Here is a 12,676-nt window from a genome sequence, read left to right as displayed (position 1 = left end):
AATCACCTACCAGTAGTGATAAATCTATAATGTCTATTGATTTTGTTTAACTTTAGATATGTAAATATAACCGTTTAAACGTTTAATACATTCTCTATGCACATAAATTTTTTATTTATTTTTGAATAATTTCTGTTTCAACATCTTTTTTTAATTATTATTTTTTTTTTAATTTGGGTTCATGCTATTCAAGACAGTCAAACTACAGGGGTAAAGAAAAGATGATTGAGTTTTGAGTGGTGGAGCCTGGAGCTGCAATGTACAGGCCTCAGAATTTTTGAAAACTCTGAGGAGGGAATATTAATCAATTCGAGGATATAAAGTGGGCCTTTTCCCACGTAGCCGTTACATCCCAGCAACGGCAGAATTAATTCTTTTTACTATAAAAATTCAAAATCCCCCCTAAACCAAAACCAAACCCAACGACAATCCATTCAAACAAAAAATGGCTTCCTCCAAATCCAACCTCAGAAACTCATTCTCCTTCCCGAACCTCCTCCTCTCCTGCCTCAACTTCACTCTCTTCATCCTCTCCGCGGCCTCCATCACCCCGGTCATCCTCCTCCGAGCCCCTCCGACTTCCATGGGAATGGCCTTCCTCATGGTCTCCGCGATCTCCCTTCTCTCCTCCTTCGTCGGCTTCTACTCTCAGCTCACTCACTTCTGCTTCATAACACACTCCTCCCTCCTCCTCGCGTCTCTGGTCGGGCAATTGCTCGGCCTACTGGCCTTGTTCACCCAAGAGAACTCGACCCTCTCGCTGATCAAATCGACCCGGGACCCCAGAGAGGCCAAGCTTTTGGCCAGATTGGAGTGTGGTGTGTTGATGGCAATGCTTTTGCTTCAACTCGTGGTGTTTGTCTTGAGCTGCGCGGTGCAGAGCTGTTGGGTGAGGGAGTACGAGGGGCTCGAGGCGGAGAGAGAGGCCGCCGCGAGGAAGAGGAGCCAGAGGATCGCCAAGGTTCAGGAGGAGTCTTTGGCCAATGCGGAGAAGATTGTGGAGATTAAGGCTAAAGAGTTTGAGGAGAAGATGAAGAGCAAGTGTGGCCATGTCCAGTGGGTTAAAACTGACTTTGAAGGCTGATATGAGGCTGTTTGTGTCATTTTGTTCAACTCTTGAACGATTTGATTTTAGTTGTCTTTTTTTTTAATTATTATTTTTTTGTTAGGTTTCATTCCCGTTTGTTGTGTTTGTTTGGTCACTTTGGTTGTGCCCACTAGTTAATGTTGCTGTTTTGTAGAGCCTCTAATTGGTTTTATCCAATGTATCATTCTTGTGTAAATATATGGTCGCCCTTATCCGTATTGTTGACTTCTTGTTTTCGTTGGTTTATTCTTATTTTTTGTTTTTGTTTTACTAATTAAACTCAAAAGGATGCAAAATTTTGGATGAGTCTGATGATTGAAGACGGCACTTTGGTTGTGCCCACTTGTTAATGTTGTGTGTTTTGTAGAGCCTATAATTGGTTTTATCCAATGTATCATTCTTGTGTAAATATTTGGTCGCCCTTATCCGTATTGTTGACTTCTTGTTTTTGTTGGTTTATTCTTATTTTTATTTTTTTTTGTTTTACTAATTAAACTCAAAGGATGCAAAATTTTGGATGAGTCTGATGATTGAAGACGTCACATGTTCATCATCATCCTGATTTTCATTCTTCATTTGATGATTTGATACCGTAAAAAAACCAAGAAAATTTTATAATGGGATAAGAGAATGAGACTTTTTCAGTGTTCATTTTTTTTTTTAGAAATATTGATATTTTTTGTTTTTTAGTCATTAAATATGTATTAAAATTTGTTTATTATACATATTTTTTTAATATGATGTGAAATTAATTAGATTTAACGGCTGAAAAAACAAAAATCATATTATTTTCTTAAAAAATATCATCACAAGTATATAATTTAAAAAGCATGATAAAAAGGGTATTATACAGAATTATATATAAGTCCTTTTCCCATACCTAAGTGCAAGATTCTGACAAAATAAGGAAGAAAAAAGGACGATTTTTACTCTTTTAAAGAATACTATTAAGCCACACCAGAGTAAGCATGTACCGTCAGCCACACGATCCCCGCTCATTTCGACAAAATCCCAAATTTCAATTTGAAAAATGAAAAAGAAAAAGAAATTGAAAAGGAAAGTAGAGCCACACCAAACCCGCCAGAAAATAATAAGCTTCGAGTTCTTACAGGGTCAAAATTAGAGTTTCTTCCATAGCCAAAATCATCTCAAGAGAGGGAGAGAGATTAACAATTTCAATCCCAAATCACAACCCAAGTTGTCGTTTTCCTGCGATCACCGTAGAAGGCTCTGCAAACGACACCCGTGAGCTTGGTTTTTGGGCCAGGAAGTTTTGGTAATTTTCTCTTTTTCCTTTGTTTGTCTGAATTTCACTTTCAATTTTTGAACTTTTGTCTGTTAATGAAAACGAATGGTTCAGACAGCTGGAAAATCTCCGATATTTTGATCTCTTATGTCGATAAGTTGCGAGAATAAAGGAATTCTGTGTTAACTCGCCCGATTTCGCTCAGCGTTTAGATCGTTATAGCCAAAACAGATTGACCTTCTGATTTCTCTTGTCTTTTTTTTTTATTTATTTTTTATTTTTTCAATTAAATTCTCTTTCTTAGTTTTTGGAAAAGAAATGAATTCTGCTGTTTATATTGGATAAGGTTAATTTTTTATTTTTATTTTTTGTATAGCACTGAAAAAGTAAAATACTATATAATTAGTATTATTTTAATTTTTTTATTCGAGCAATTGTAGTAAATTTATAAATTTGGATAGATACTCAACAAAAGGGGCAGAAAAAAAAAAGGGATGCAATTGTGAATTTATAAATGATTTTATAATGTAAATTGGAAAGAGAGGAGGAAAATTGGATGTGCTTGATATTCACATATTCTGTGATAGTATGATATGTGTTGATCCTTACACCCACATGTTTTGCTTCACCGGTTGGTCACTCCCCCCACCATAATCAACACGGTCAAGACAAACCCATTTCAGGACCAAAAAAAAAAAAAAAAAAAAAACCATTTCAGGAAAAAAAAAAGGAAAAAGAAAACCCGTCAAGACAAAACCATTAACGTTGCTTGGCTGTCAACAGTCAACACTTTGGGTATATGATTTACAATCAGGATGATGTTTTTTCGATGTTTTAGATCCAGAAGAACAAAATCCAGTCCAGTTTTTGCCACGTCATCACCTATTGGGCGGCCCACACCATACCGCGGGGTCTCACCTAACATGGTGGAAATCAAGGTAGGCCCACGAACAATGTGGTTCAGCCACTTCAAAGGGGCTTTCGTCTCCCCTTAGAAATTAACTATAAAAGTATGTGTTTCTTTTGTCTTATCCTCCAATTCCATGGTCCACAATCTGTCAATGAGGCCGTTATGACTGCTGTTATATCCATATGTCTGAGGTGTCTGACATTTTTTTCCTTCATTGTTCTAACCGCCAGCTACTTGTCAGCAGGGATCAGAGGAGATTTCACATGCCGGCCATTGCTTATTACACCATCATTTATAGATAGGGGGATAGCTTTCAAGAAGAATTCTTCCTCCGGGAGAGATTCTGGAGGAAGAATTTGATCCAATGTCGACGATTGTGCTTCACAGGCTTGATTTCTTGTCCCACCCTTATGGTGGAGTCAAATCACAGAGAAGATTTCAAAGAACTCATGCAGCATGGACTATGTCAGTTTTTAGTTGTGTTCTTTTTTTTTTTTTTTTTTTTTTAATAAGAATTGCGTTTATTTTTGTTAGAGAGGGGAACTGAATTCTGGGTTTTCTTTTGTATTGCTTTTTCCTCCTGATTTACTCAGTTGCATTTTAACAGGACAATGGATTCGAAATCTTCTGAAAAGAGTAAAGTAGAAAAATTTTCGGTACAGCTTCCATCGATACCATTACCTGTTCCTCAGCGTGAATCATTGTTAAGAGAGCCTGATCTGCAATTTGACCGGCTGCAACCATCAGAACAGGATTACCATGAGAAAAAGTATGAATTCGGGCAATTTATTGCGCGAGAGGCCATGCTTGATGAAGAATACTGGGTAGGTTATCATGTAACAGCAGAAAACATCTTGTCCATAGATTTGTTTTTTGGGTGTAAATTATTTGTGTTCACCAATTAACTTGTGGTGCGTGGTTTGCTTTTAAATTTGTGGTAGACGGCAGCATGGCTTCGTGCAGAAAGTCACTGGGAGGATCGATTAAATGAAAGGCATGCCCGCTATATATTCCATTATAACATTAGAATCTACATTTTATCTCCTCTATCTGTGTGTATCTGGCCTTTGTTAATTAGAATACTGTAAATAAATGAAGTGCATATAGATTACTGTCACAGGTAGGTCCATCTAAAAGGATACACGCAGGGGAAATTATCTTTCAGTTATAGAAAAGCTAAGAAATCAAGCTGAAAAAAAAAAAAAAAAACATCTAGTGGGCTCAACTAAATATATTTGTGCACTTAAGTGGAGGATTGGCAAAGCTAATTCTAGCTTATGCTTTATTAACACAGATATGTTGATAATCACAAAAGGAAATTTGCCGAGCAGGTAGGAATTACCTCATTCCCGTTTCTTATTCAGTTTACTTAGATCAATTGTTTATCTGTACAATATTGTTGATAATGCTTGTCTATTGTTTAGGAGTTCAATGCCATTAAAAAGCGAAGCAAATTGATAAATGGGCAAACATGTACATGCATTGTCACGGTATGACAGTTATTATCCTTCTTGAATCTTCATTTAAATTTGGTCTACGGTCCTAGGAAATCAGAACTCCAAGTTTGTGTTCTTGTGATGGTGAGGAAACGATGGGCTTTGATTAAGTGTGTTCTGTTCAAGTCCTTACGTGGTATTTTGGTATCAAATTTATCAGGTAAAAAAAGAAAAAAAGAATGTGAAACGTACTGTACTGAAAAGCGTCGTTGGAACTCTTGACTTGAGCATCCGGTACTTGCTGCATGGAGAGATCTTTCCAGGGGTGCTGTGCCATTTAACTCATCCTCCAGTTATTTTAGTCTGTCCAAATTAAGTCCTTTGCTTATCTGGTACTGAACAACTAATTCCCTTTGCAGGAACGAGTGAAAGCTCCACTCTTCTGCAGCATCAACAGAACATCCGAAAATAGATATGGTTATGTTGCAAACTTGTGTGTCGCCAAATCAGCACGTCGTCAGGGGATTGCTAGTAATATGTTGCATTTTGCTGTTGAATCAGCTACATCAGATGGTAAGATGGAAGTGGAGCAAGAATCCGTTCTCTTTTTGACTCCTACCTTACGACTAGTGAAATCTGGTCGCATTGTGCAATGCTTTTTAGGTGGGATGATGGCACATAGGGATTTGAAGCTTAGAAATCTAAAATTTTTAGTTATTGGGTCTTACCTACTAAAAGTAGCTCAAACTACAATGGGCTTGGTTGGTTTGTCCATCGTCCATCGTCCATCGTCCAATGCATGATGTCTGCATGGTACAACCAAAGAAAGACGGTCATACTATAGTTCTGGCCTTTTCTTTTTCTGGACCAAACAGAGATGGATTCGTCAGAAGAGCTTGTCTGATTATGTTTTCATGCAACAGGTGTTGAACAGGTTTATGTGCATGTCCATAGACACAACAAAGCTGCTCAGGAGCTGTACCAGAAGATGGGGTTCGAGGTAACACAGTGATTCTTACTTGATTTATGCTGATCATGGCTTAAATTTGTGGTCTTGTTATTATATAGTATACAAGAACTGATGTGGGTTTTAGTCTCTTATCAGATCGTCGAAATGGCAAGCTCTCAATTGTTAGAGGAGCAAACGTTCTTGCTTTGTTTGAGGTCGTGAAATTAAGCCCACTCAGCTTTAAGTTCATTTCTCGGTAAAGAAACATATTATACAATACTTGTTTAGAGGTAACCCATATTTGGAGGGCCGCAAATCCTCATAACACGTTCCTGTAAGAAAGAAAAAGAAAAAGAAAAAGAAAGATCATTTTAGAGATCATTTTACATCACGAACCCTGTTCAAGATACGTTGAACAATGATGTTGTACTTGTACATGGAATGTTTTGTATTTCTGCTTCAAATACATTTCTGGGAAAAAAAATGATATGATGAATGTAAATATTAGTATTCGTGACAGGGAATCTCCTTGAATGAACTTTAACATAGTCAATAGTGTCATTATCAACATTTTAATTTCCAGCCAAAAGTGAAAAAGAATCTTAACAACACATACTCGTTATTTTGGTTTCGTTCGCTTCGCAGATTTGAGTTTTCAATTCGAATTGGGATATGACATTTTTTGAGAGTTTTTAATTATAGTAAAAAAAGTTAGATGTGACATTTTTTGAGAATTTTTAATTATAAAAATTGAAAATTGAAAATTCGAATCGGTGAAATGAATAAGGTCAATTATTTTAATAACAAAGTCATCAAATATTCAAGTCTTTCTGCTTCCTTAGAAAATGTCTTGGTAGAAGATATGATTTTTTGGAACTGAAGTGTATTCGTTTTAAAGTAAGTCCGTAACTCAATGAGAAATTTTGGGTATAAATAGTGATTACCTGTCCTTTCACAGCTAGAGGGAAGAACAGCTAGAGGGGCTATTGAGATTGTTTGAGCAACTCACGTAATAATATTTTTCACTCAATAGAAATTAATTTAAATGAAGATATATAACTTCTTGCAGATTAATTACTCTGCGACGCAACCCAACAAAAAGGGTCAACATCAGAGGGAAAAAACAAAAAAAAAAAAACAAAAAAAAAAAAACAAAAAAAAAAAAACAAAAAAAAAAAAACAAAAAAAAAAAAACAAAAAACAAAAAAGGTCAACAGAGTACAGCTTGATTATTATGTAATTCATGGCCAAGGGCTTTGAGGGCGAAACCTTGATCCAAATGTTGACTGGATCATTTGGAAAAATAAAGGAAGCTGTGATAGTGCAAATAAACTCACATGAAAAGATAAAAACAAGGCAATTGGAATAATGGAGACCCAATCTAGCCTCTTCCTCAACACAATGAAAAGTGTCGCCCCAAAAGCTATCATCATTGTCACAATTGCAAAGAAAAGAAAAGCCAGAACAATTAAAAAAACCTTCTAGGCAATGACTTGAGGAAATCTTCTTCGGCATAACGCGAGATTACAACCGACAAGAACATCAGGAGTGAAGTTAATGACGAAAAGAGAGCCAAAGCATCTGAAATGACGAACACCAAGGAGGAATTCGTCCACAAAAAGATTGGAACTCCTCTGTTGATGTTGTTGCTATTGTTACCGCCTGGCATGGTAAAAGCAGTAGCAAACACGGCTGTGGCGATTAAAGTTGCTAAATCATGCAAGAGTTTGCTGTATCCTCCATCCATTTCCTGCCGCTTTGTGTTCCTTTGTGAATAGCTCTCGTGGAGTCGTTTTCTCTTCGTTTCTTGTGCTCAAAGCATGAGGGCGAACCAATTTCTCAACAGCCTAAACAGAAACAGAAGAGTGAACAACATATATAGTTATAAGTGTACATGGCTACTTTGTCTATGAACGTCTATCAATTCGACAAGTTGTCTCCTAAATTTTTAATTTTGATAAATTCTTTTAATTTAATAAAATAATGTGAGTTTCCAAACAACTATTAAATTTGGGCAAAAACACTTTTGTCCATGTGATCACATGATCAGCAAATTATGTCACGTCATGAGGGTGTGACATTCCAAATTTTAACATCTTTCATTGATTTGGATCCATTTTACAACATTTTATTAAATTAAGGGGTAATTTTTCAAAATTAAAAGTTTGCAGGCAACTTGCTATTTCACAAGTTTAGGGAGCAAAAGTGCAAAAATCCTACTTATAATTCATGTGTTTGGAAAAATTTAAATTTATGCACTTTTCTTTTTTAAAAAATTCTTGAAACGATATGATAATCAGTGAAATTCTTGAAAAAAAATAAAATTTGTGTCAAGAACAATAGATGTGAAATGCTTTTCAGAAAGAGAGTACTAACACAACAGCACCTTAAACCACTGCAGTTCTCTTTGCATCTGTAGAGCTGCCCCAGACACTGACGAGAGTTGCGGATAAGGGGCCAATTTCGCAGCTAAATGTAGGATTGGCCATGATTTAATTGAACGATCAGATTGTATTTTATTGCGCGCATTCTTCTCGGACAAGAAGTTGAAAACATTTTCTTGCCGATGCTTAATAGCAGTATGGATAAAAGATTTTCCATTCTTGGAAAGCCATATTAGATCAGGACAGAACTGAAAAATTATTCTTAGCATTTCAATTATGCCACAAGATGTGGCGTTGAACACGAGTCCCGCTTCTCCGGAGAAATACTTTATCAAAGAACCATCCTTGTCGATGATTATGGTGAAAACTTGTTTCACTAGTTCAACGGGACAAAGGTGTCTATGTTTTGTATCTTTGAGTCGCTTGATAAATCTAGGGGTTGAAAGTACAAAATATTAGACATATGAAGTGATTAGTTGCAAATACAATAAAAGAGGGTATATTTTATGATGTTTCCGGAACTGTGTACACTAGTTCAACAAAAAAAAAGGTCCATTTCACATTTGAATCATATAAAATCGTTCAAAACACCTCCCGAATTACTATATAATTTTTCAAAATTTAAGGGGCATTTATGAAATTATAATTAGTACCATGTTATCATTTTATCAGTAGTACTATAAACGGATTAGGACAGAGTAGAGTGTTGTGAATGATCTTATGTAGTTGAGGGTGAAATGAATCCTTTTTGGAGTTTAGAGGCATGTTAAACTATAGGGTAAGTCGTTAAAGGAGGCATTTTTGAAATTAACAAAAAAAATCCAATAGCACTAGAATGCTAATTTTGAACTTTACTCATTTGGAACTTTGGTCTCTAAATTTTTGGTAATCAAGTTCCTATAATTAAATGTCACAAAATTTATGGTTTAATATATGTAAATCATATTACGTAGATTTCAGATGTGGTTGTCAAATGCCAATTAACTGAATAAGATTAATCAAATAGATTGGTAATCCTCAGCAAATTACCAATACAAACACACATCACTATATACAATGAGCTAGTCTCCAGCACATAATAGTATATATCTTGAAGAGCTAACTTTAGCAATCCAATAATCCATGAAGTACTCGTTAGGTGATTCGTACGCTTCGGTTTCTATGAAAAAACCGTTGTTAAACCAAGTCTAAAGGTCTAATCCAATCCAATTCACTAACTACCAAATGCTTTGAGGATGAAACATGCGGTTTCCGAATGTCGAGCGGTACATTTCGATGAATAACGGAAACTGAAGCAACACGAATATACTGACTGGAACAGAAGCGAGCAGAATAATAGGAATAGCAACCCAATCTACTCTTTTGCTCAGCACAATCAATAGTGTTGCACCAAAGGCGACCATCATTGTTGCTATGGAGAAGAAGAGAGAAGCCAGTCCAATGATCAACTTCTTCGGCAGTAGCATGTGGAAATCGTCTTCGGCGTAACGCGCAGTTAGAATTGAGAAGAATATCAAAAGAGAGGTGATGGAAGAAAAAAGAGCCAGAGCGTCGGAGACGACGAATACCAGGAACGATTGGGTCCACAAGAAGATCGGAAGTCCGGCTTCGTCGTTGCCTCCGGGTACGGTGAATGCAGCGGCGAAGACGAATGTGGCAATTAGAGTCGAAACAATCATGCAAGAATTTGATGTGTCCTTCATCCATTTTTCTCCGGCCTCAGCTAACGTTTTGTGCTCCTTTGTAAATATTTCCCTTGGAGTTCTCCCATCTTTGTCTTTTAAATTTGTCAAACATGGGTTGATCAATTTCTCCACGGCCTATGGGGGAAAAAAAAAAAGATGGAAAAGGCAAATTAATAACCAAAGTATAGTAATGCTGTAGAGTGATAACAGTAGATTGTAAATTTAGAATGTTTTTAATTATGAATGTCAAGATTTACAGGAAAATCGACAAATGCTATAACATGTATTTTCCTTAAAAAAATTAAAAATTATGAATGTGAAGTGGATGCATTGATTGGTATTCTTTATATTGTAAGTAAATAAATGATTATATAGAAAAGAAAATAACTTCTCTCTTCACCTCTCTTTCGTGTGAAGTAAAGGCACGCCCGGCCAAGAGTATTTTTAAAACTTAAATTTGTCAGCGTTTTTAAAATTTCAACAAAGACTTTACCATGAAGGAATTGGAAGAAGTAAGTGCTATGTTTTTACGAATCCAACTGATCTTTTGAGTTGAGTAAAAATTCATGTGCAACCAAGAAAAATTACCCTGAACCATTGAAGTTCTCTTTGCATTTGCAGCGCCGGACTAGACACAGAAAGTTGGGGAAGAGGCGCCAGCTTCGCAACTCGATGCAAGAGGGTATTCTGTCCACTGGTGAACTTAAGATGCGCATTCGTCTTGCAAAGAAGATTGAAAATCTCTTCTTGACGATGTTCAATGGCAACATGAAGCATAAATAACTCATCGGCTTTTGTAGCCCATAATAAATCCGGACAAAAATGTAACATTGTCTTTACAATTTCAGTTATTCCACTGTTGGCAGCACTTTCCAGAATCAATGATTCGCCAAAACGATCAAACAACAATGAGCCGTGCAATTCGCAAATTTTTTTGCAAGCAAGTGTTACTAACTCATCCGCACAATGATGTCTAATTTTTGCATCTTGTAGTCGCTTGATAATACTTGGCGCTGCAAATTAAAGAAGACATTAAGCTTTATAAAGAAAATGATGATTCTTAATAAGATAGTAAAATTAGATGAAAAGAATGCTTGCACACACAACAACCACCAGTTGTAGAAGGTGGTCCCAACGTATGAGTCCGGATCCACCTTCTATTAGTGGAACGTGCTCAACGCCAGGATGCTTTGTAGCATTGTTCAAGTAGTGTTCATTTTTAATACTAGGTTATTTTTCACGTACTAATTCGTCCAATAGCCACACGGACTAGTCTTCTTAACCATTGAAGCACATTATGAGCTGAAAAGAAAAACATAAAATGACTGAATTAAAACGCAAATCAAATATTTAGTCTTAGGAATTTCATAATTAAAATTACATAGCTCACATGAATTTGATATATATATTAAAATACTGTTAAATAATTAAGAAAATTATGGCAGTCAACAATTCACTTTTTTTTCCCTGAGAAAGATATTTGGTGCCTTTAGGTATTTTTCACAAATTGACAAGTTGCACTTAAATTTTGATTTTAGAAAACTATTTCTTGAATTTAATAAAGCGTTCATAGTATCAAAAATAGATGATGACTGCTAACATTTAGTGAGAAATACACGTTATATGATGTGCTCCATCATCATCCGAAATTTTAATATTGCAAATTTTGTCACTTGATATCTACAATAATATTAATCTTAAACTGTGCAAAATGTACTACTTAAAACTTTGCATAGTTGTAACCGAGCTAACAACAAAGAATAGTTGCAAAAAATTAACCTTGATTATGATGTTGAGAGCCTTCATTAGGATTTTCCACAATGCTTTTCACATGGTCAGGGGGTTGGCAGCAGTTCTTTGGAATGGGGATTACTAAAACGTAAAGAATTATATAATTCATATTAAAAGATATATATATATATATATATATATATATGTGTGTGTGTGTGTGTGTGTGTGTGTGTTAAGAAAGAAGATGCCGTTTCCAGAGACTTATAAATTGCCTACATGAGTAAATGAGTCTTTCCCAAAATCCAAGTCTACTGCAGCTCAAGAAGTTCAAAGGAGTTAATGCCAACAAAGAGAGAAGATATATCCTCGGCGGCTTATCAGTAATAGGAGCGGTTGCTAAGTCGGGATAATGCTCGAGTAGATACAGCAGAATATCTGCGCATAGCAGGGAACAGTATTTGAAGGAAAACTTGAATTAAAGGGGTAATTAGATATTATAAAAAAAAATTAAAGGGATTAAATCGGAACATATCAATTTACTAATTAAGGGGATAATTAGATATTATAAAAAAAAAAATGATAAAGGGAATAGATCGTCTATATTCTTAAAGCCACTGCCGTATACTAAATTTACGTAACAAAACTACAATACTGATGCGTCCTAATTTCTGGGATGTACCATGCAACTCAACCTCAACAGTTGGATATGGTAAATAATCTAAGCCTGCATTGAATCTTTTAGCTAATATCGTTTTGTCTTAAACGGCAACAAAACGGTTCTTTTTAACCATCATCTAGTGACAAAGATTTGCGTTGCATGATACATTGATTTTCACATAAACTTACCAAGATGACCGGACCCGGCCAGTGTTTCGACGAGGTAAGGAGAACAGGGTCCGGTGAAGGGACGACCAGGTCCATCATCTTTAGTCACCAAAAAGAGGTACCAAATCAAGTCCTTATTAATTGCAAAACCAAAAACACAAGCCCGGAGGAGTGGGGTCCATCCTTGACTATCCAAAATGCTTGTTAAATTAGGGTTTTTCTTAACTTGTGCGATAGCAGCCTTTAGGATTCCAGAAAAAGCGGCATAATGGAGGGCTGTGCGGCCGAATTCATCAACCATTTCGAGTGCTTCTACCGGCATGAGTTGCGCTAGTTTCTCCACAAAATCCGAGTGCCCTTCACAAGCAGCTACATGTAATGCTGTCATTGAGAAACGAGTGATCCTAGCCGTCACCGCATTAG

At 36.1% G+C, this 12,676-nt stretch overlaps 3 protein-coding genes across 5 annotated transcripts; 2 read left to right on the top strand and 1 right to left on the bottom strand.

Annotated features, from left to right (window-relative positions):
* The first annotated feature begins 203 nt into the window (after window positions 1-203).
* Window positions 204-1,300, top strand: LOC21410007. The gene has a single exon (XM_010091851.2). The coding sequence runs from the start codon at window positions 446-448 to the stop codon at window positions 1,082-1,084; it is 639 nt and encodes a 212-aa protein (XP_010090153.1). The 5' UTR covers window positions 204-445; the 3' UTR covers window positions 1,085-1,300.
* A 797-nt stretch (window positions 1,301-2,097) lies between these two features.
* Window positions 2,098-6,140, top strand: LOC21410006. 3 transcript variants are annotated; one of them, XM_024161394.1, is made up of 12 exons: window positions 2,098-2,363; window positions 3,172-3,271; window positions 3,488-3,560; window positions 3,593-3,708; window positions 3,851-4,067; window positions 4,185-4,237; window positions 4,538-4,574; window positions 4,668-4,733; window positions 4,900-5,004; window positions 5,099-5,252; window positions 5,603-5,679; window positions 5,785-6,140. In XM_024161394.1, the coding sequence occupies exons 4-12, from the start codon at window positions 3,608-3,610 to the stop codon at window positions 5,848-5,850; spliced, it is 876 nt and encodes a 291-aa protein (XP_024017162.1). In that variant the 5' UTR covers window positions 2,098-2,363; window positions 3,172-3,271; window positions 3,488-3,560; window positions 3,593-3,607; the 3' UTR covers window positions 5,851-6,140. The 3 variants fall into 3 exon arrangements, with proteins under 3 accessions (XP_024017162.1, XP_024017161.1, XP_024017163.1); XM_024161393.1 differs by having other exon boundaries at window positions 2,099-2,363; window positions 3,488-3,708; XM_024161395.1 differs by lacking the exon at window positions 3,172-3,271 and having other exon boundaries at window positions 2,099-2,363; window positions 3,488-3,708.
* A 3,089-nt stretch (window positions 6,141-9,229) lies between these two features.
* LOC21410005 (ankyrin repeat-containing protein NPR4) lies at window positions 9,230-12,641 on the bottom strand. The gene is made up of 4 exons (XM_024161497.1): window positions 12,275-12,641; window positions 11,705-11,863; window positions 10,286-10,710; window positions 9,230-9,832 (listed from the first exon to the last, which is right to left on the bottom strand). The coding sequence occupies exons 1-4, from the start codon at window positions 12,639-12,641 to the stop codon at window positions 9,230-9,232; spliced, it is 1,554 nt and encodes a 517-aa protein (XP_024017265.1).
* Window positions 12,642-12,676: the final 35 nt, after the last annotated feature.

The sequence above is a fragment of the Morus notabilis genome, unplaced genomic scaffold (assembly GCF_000414095.1).
Source record: "Morus notabilis unplaced genomic scaffold, ASM41409v2 Scaffold329, whole genome shotgun sequence".
Lineage (NCBI taxonomy): Eukaryota > Viridiplantae > Streptophyta > Magnoliopsida > Rosales > Moraceae > Morus > Morus notabilis.
The sequence above is the reverse complement of the archived record's forward strand: the minus strand, read 5'-3'. Positions and strand labels throughout refer to the sequence as shown.

Coding starts and splice junctions, on each gene's coding strand:
- LOC21410007 (XM_010091851.2), top strand. CDS start 446: ATGGCTTCCTCCAAATCCAACCTCAGAAACTCATTCTCCTTCCCGAAC.
- LOC21410006 (XM_024161394.1), top strand. CDS start 3,608: ATGTCGACGATTGTGCTTCACAGGCTTGATTTCTTGTCCCACCCTTAT. Junction 4,068..4,184: donor TGCTTGATGAAGAATACTGG/GTAGGTTATCAT, acceptor AATTTGTGGTAG/ACGGCAGCATGGCTTCGTGC. Junction 5,005..5,098: donor ATGGAGAGATCTTTCCAGGG/GTGCTGTGCCAT, acceptor TTCCCTTTGCAG/GAACGAGTGAAAGCTCCACT.
- LOC21410005 (XM_024161497.1), bottom strand. CDS start 12,641: ATGACAGCATTACATGTAGCTGCTTGTGAAGGGCACTCGGATTTTGTG. Junction 11,864..12,274: donor GGCCGGGTCCGGTCATCTTG/GTAAGTTTATGT, acceptor TGCTATGCGCAG/ATATTCTGCTGTATCTACTC. Junction 10,711..11,704: donor GGAAAGACTCATTTACTCAT/GTAGGCAATTTA, acceptor TTTAATTTGCAG/CGCCAAGTATTATCAAGCGA.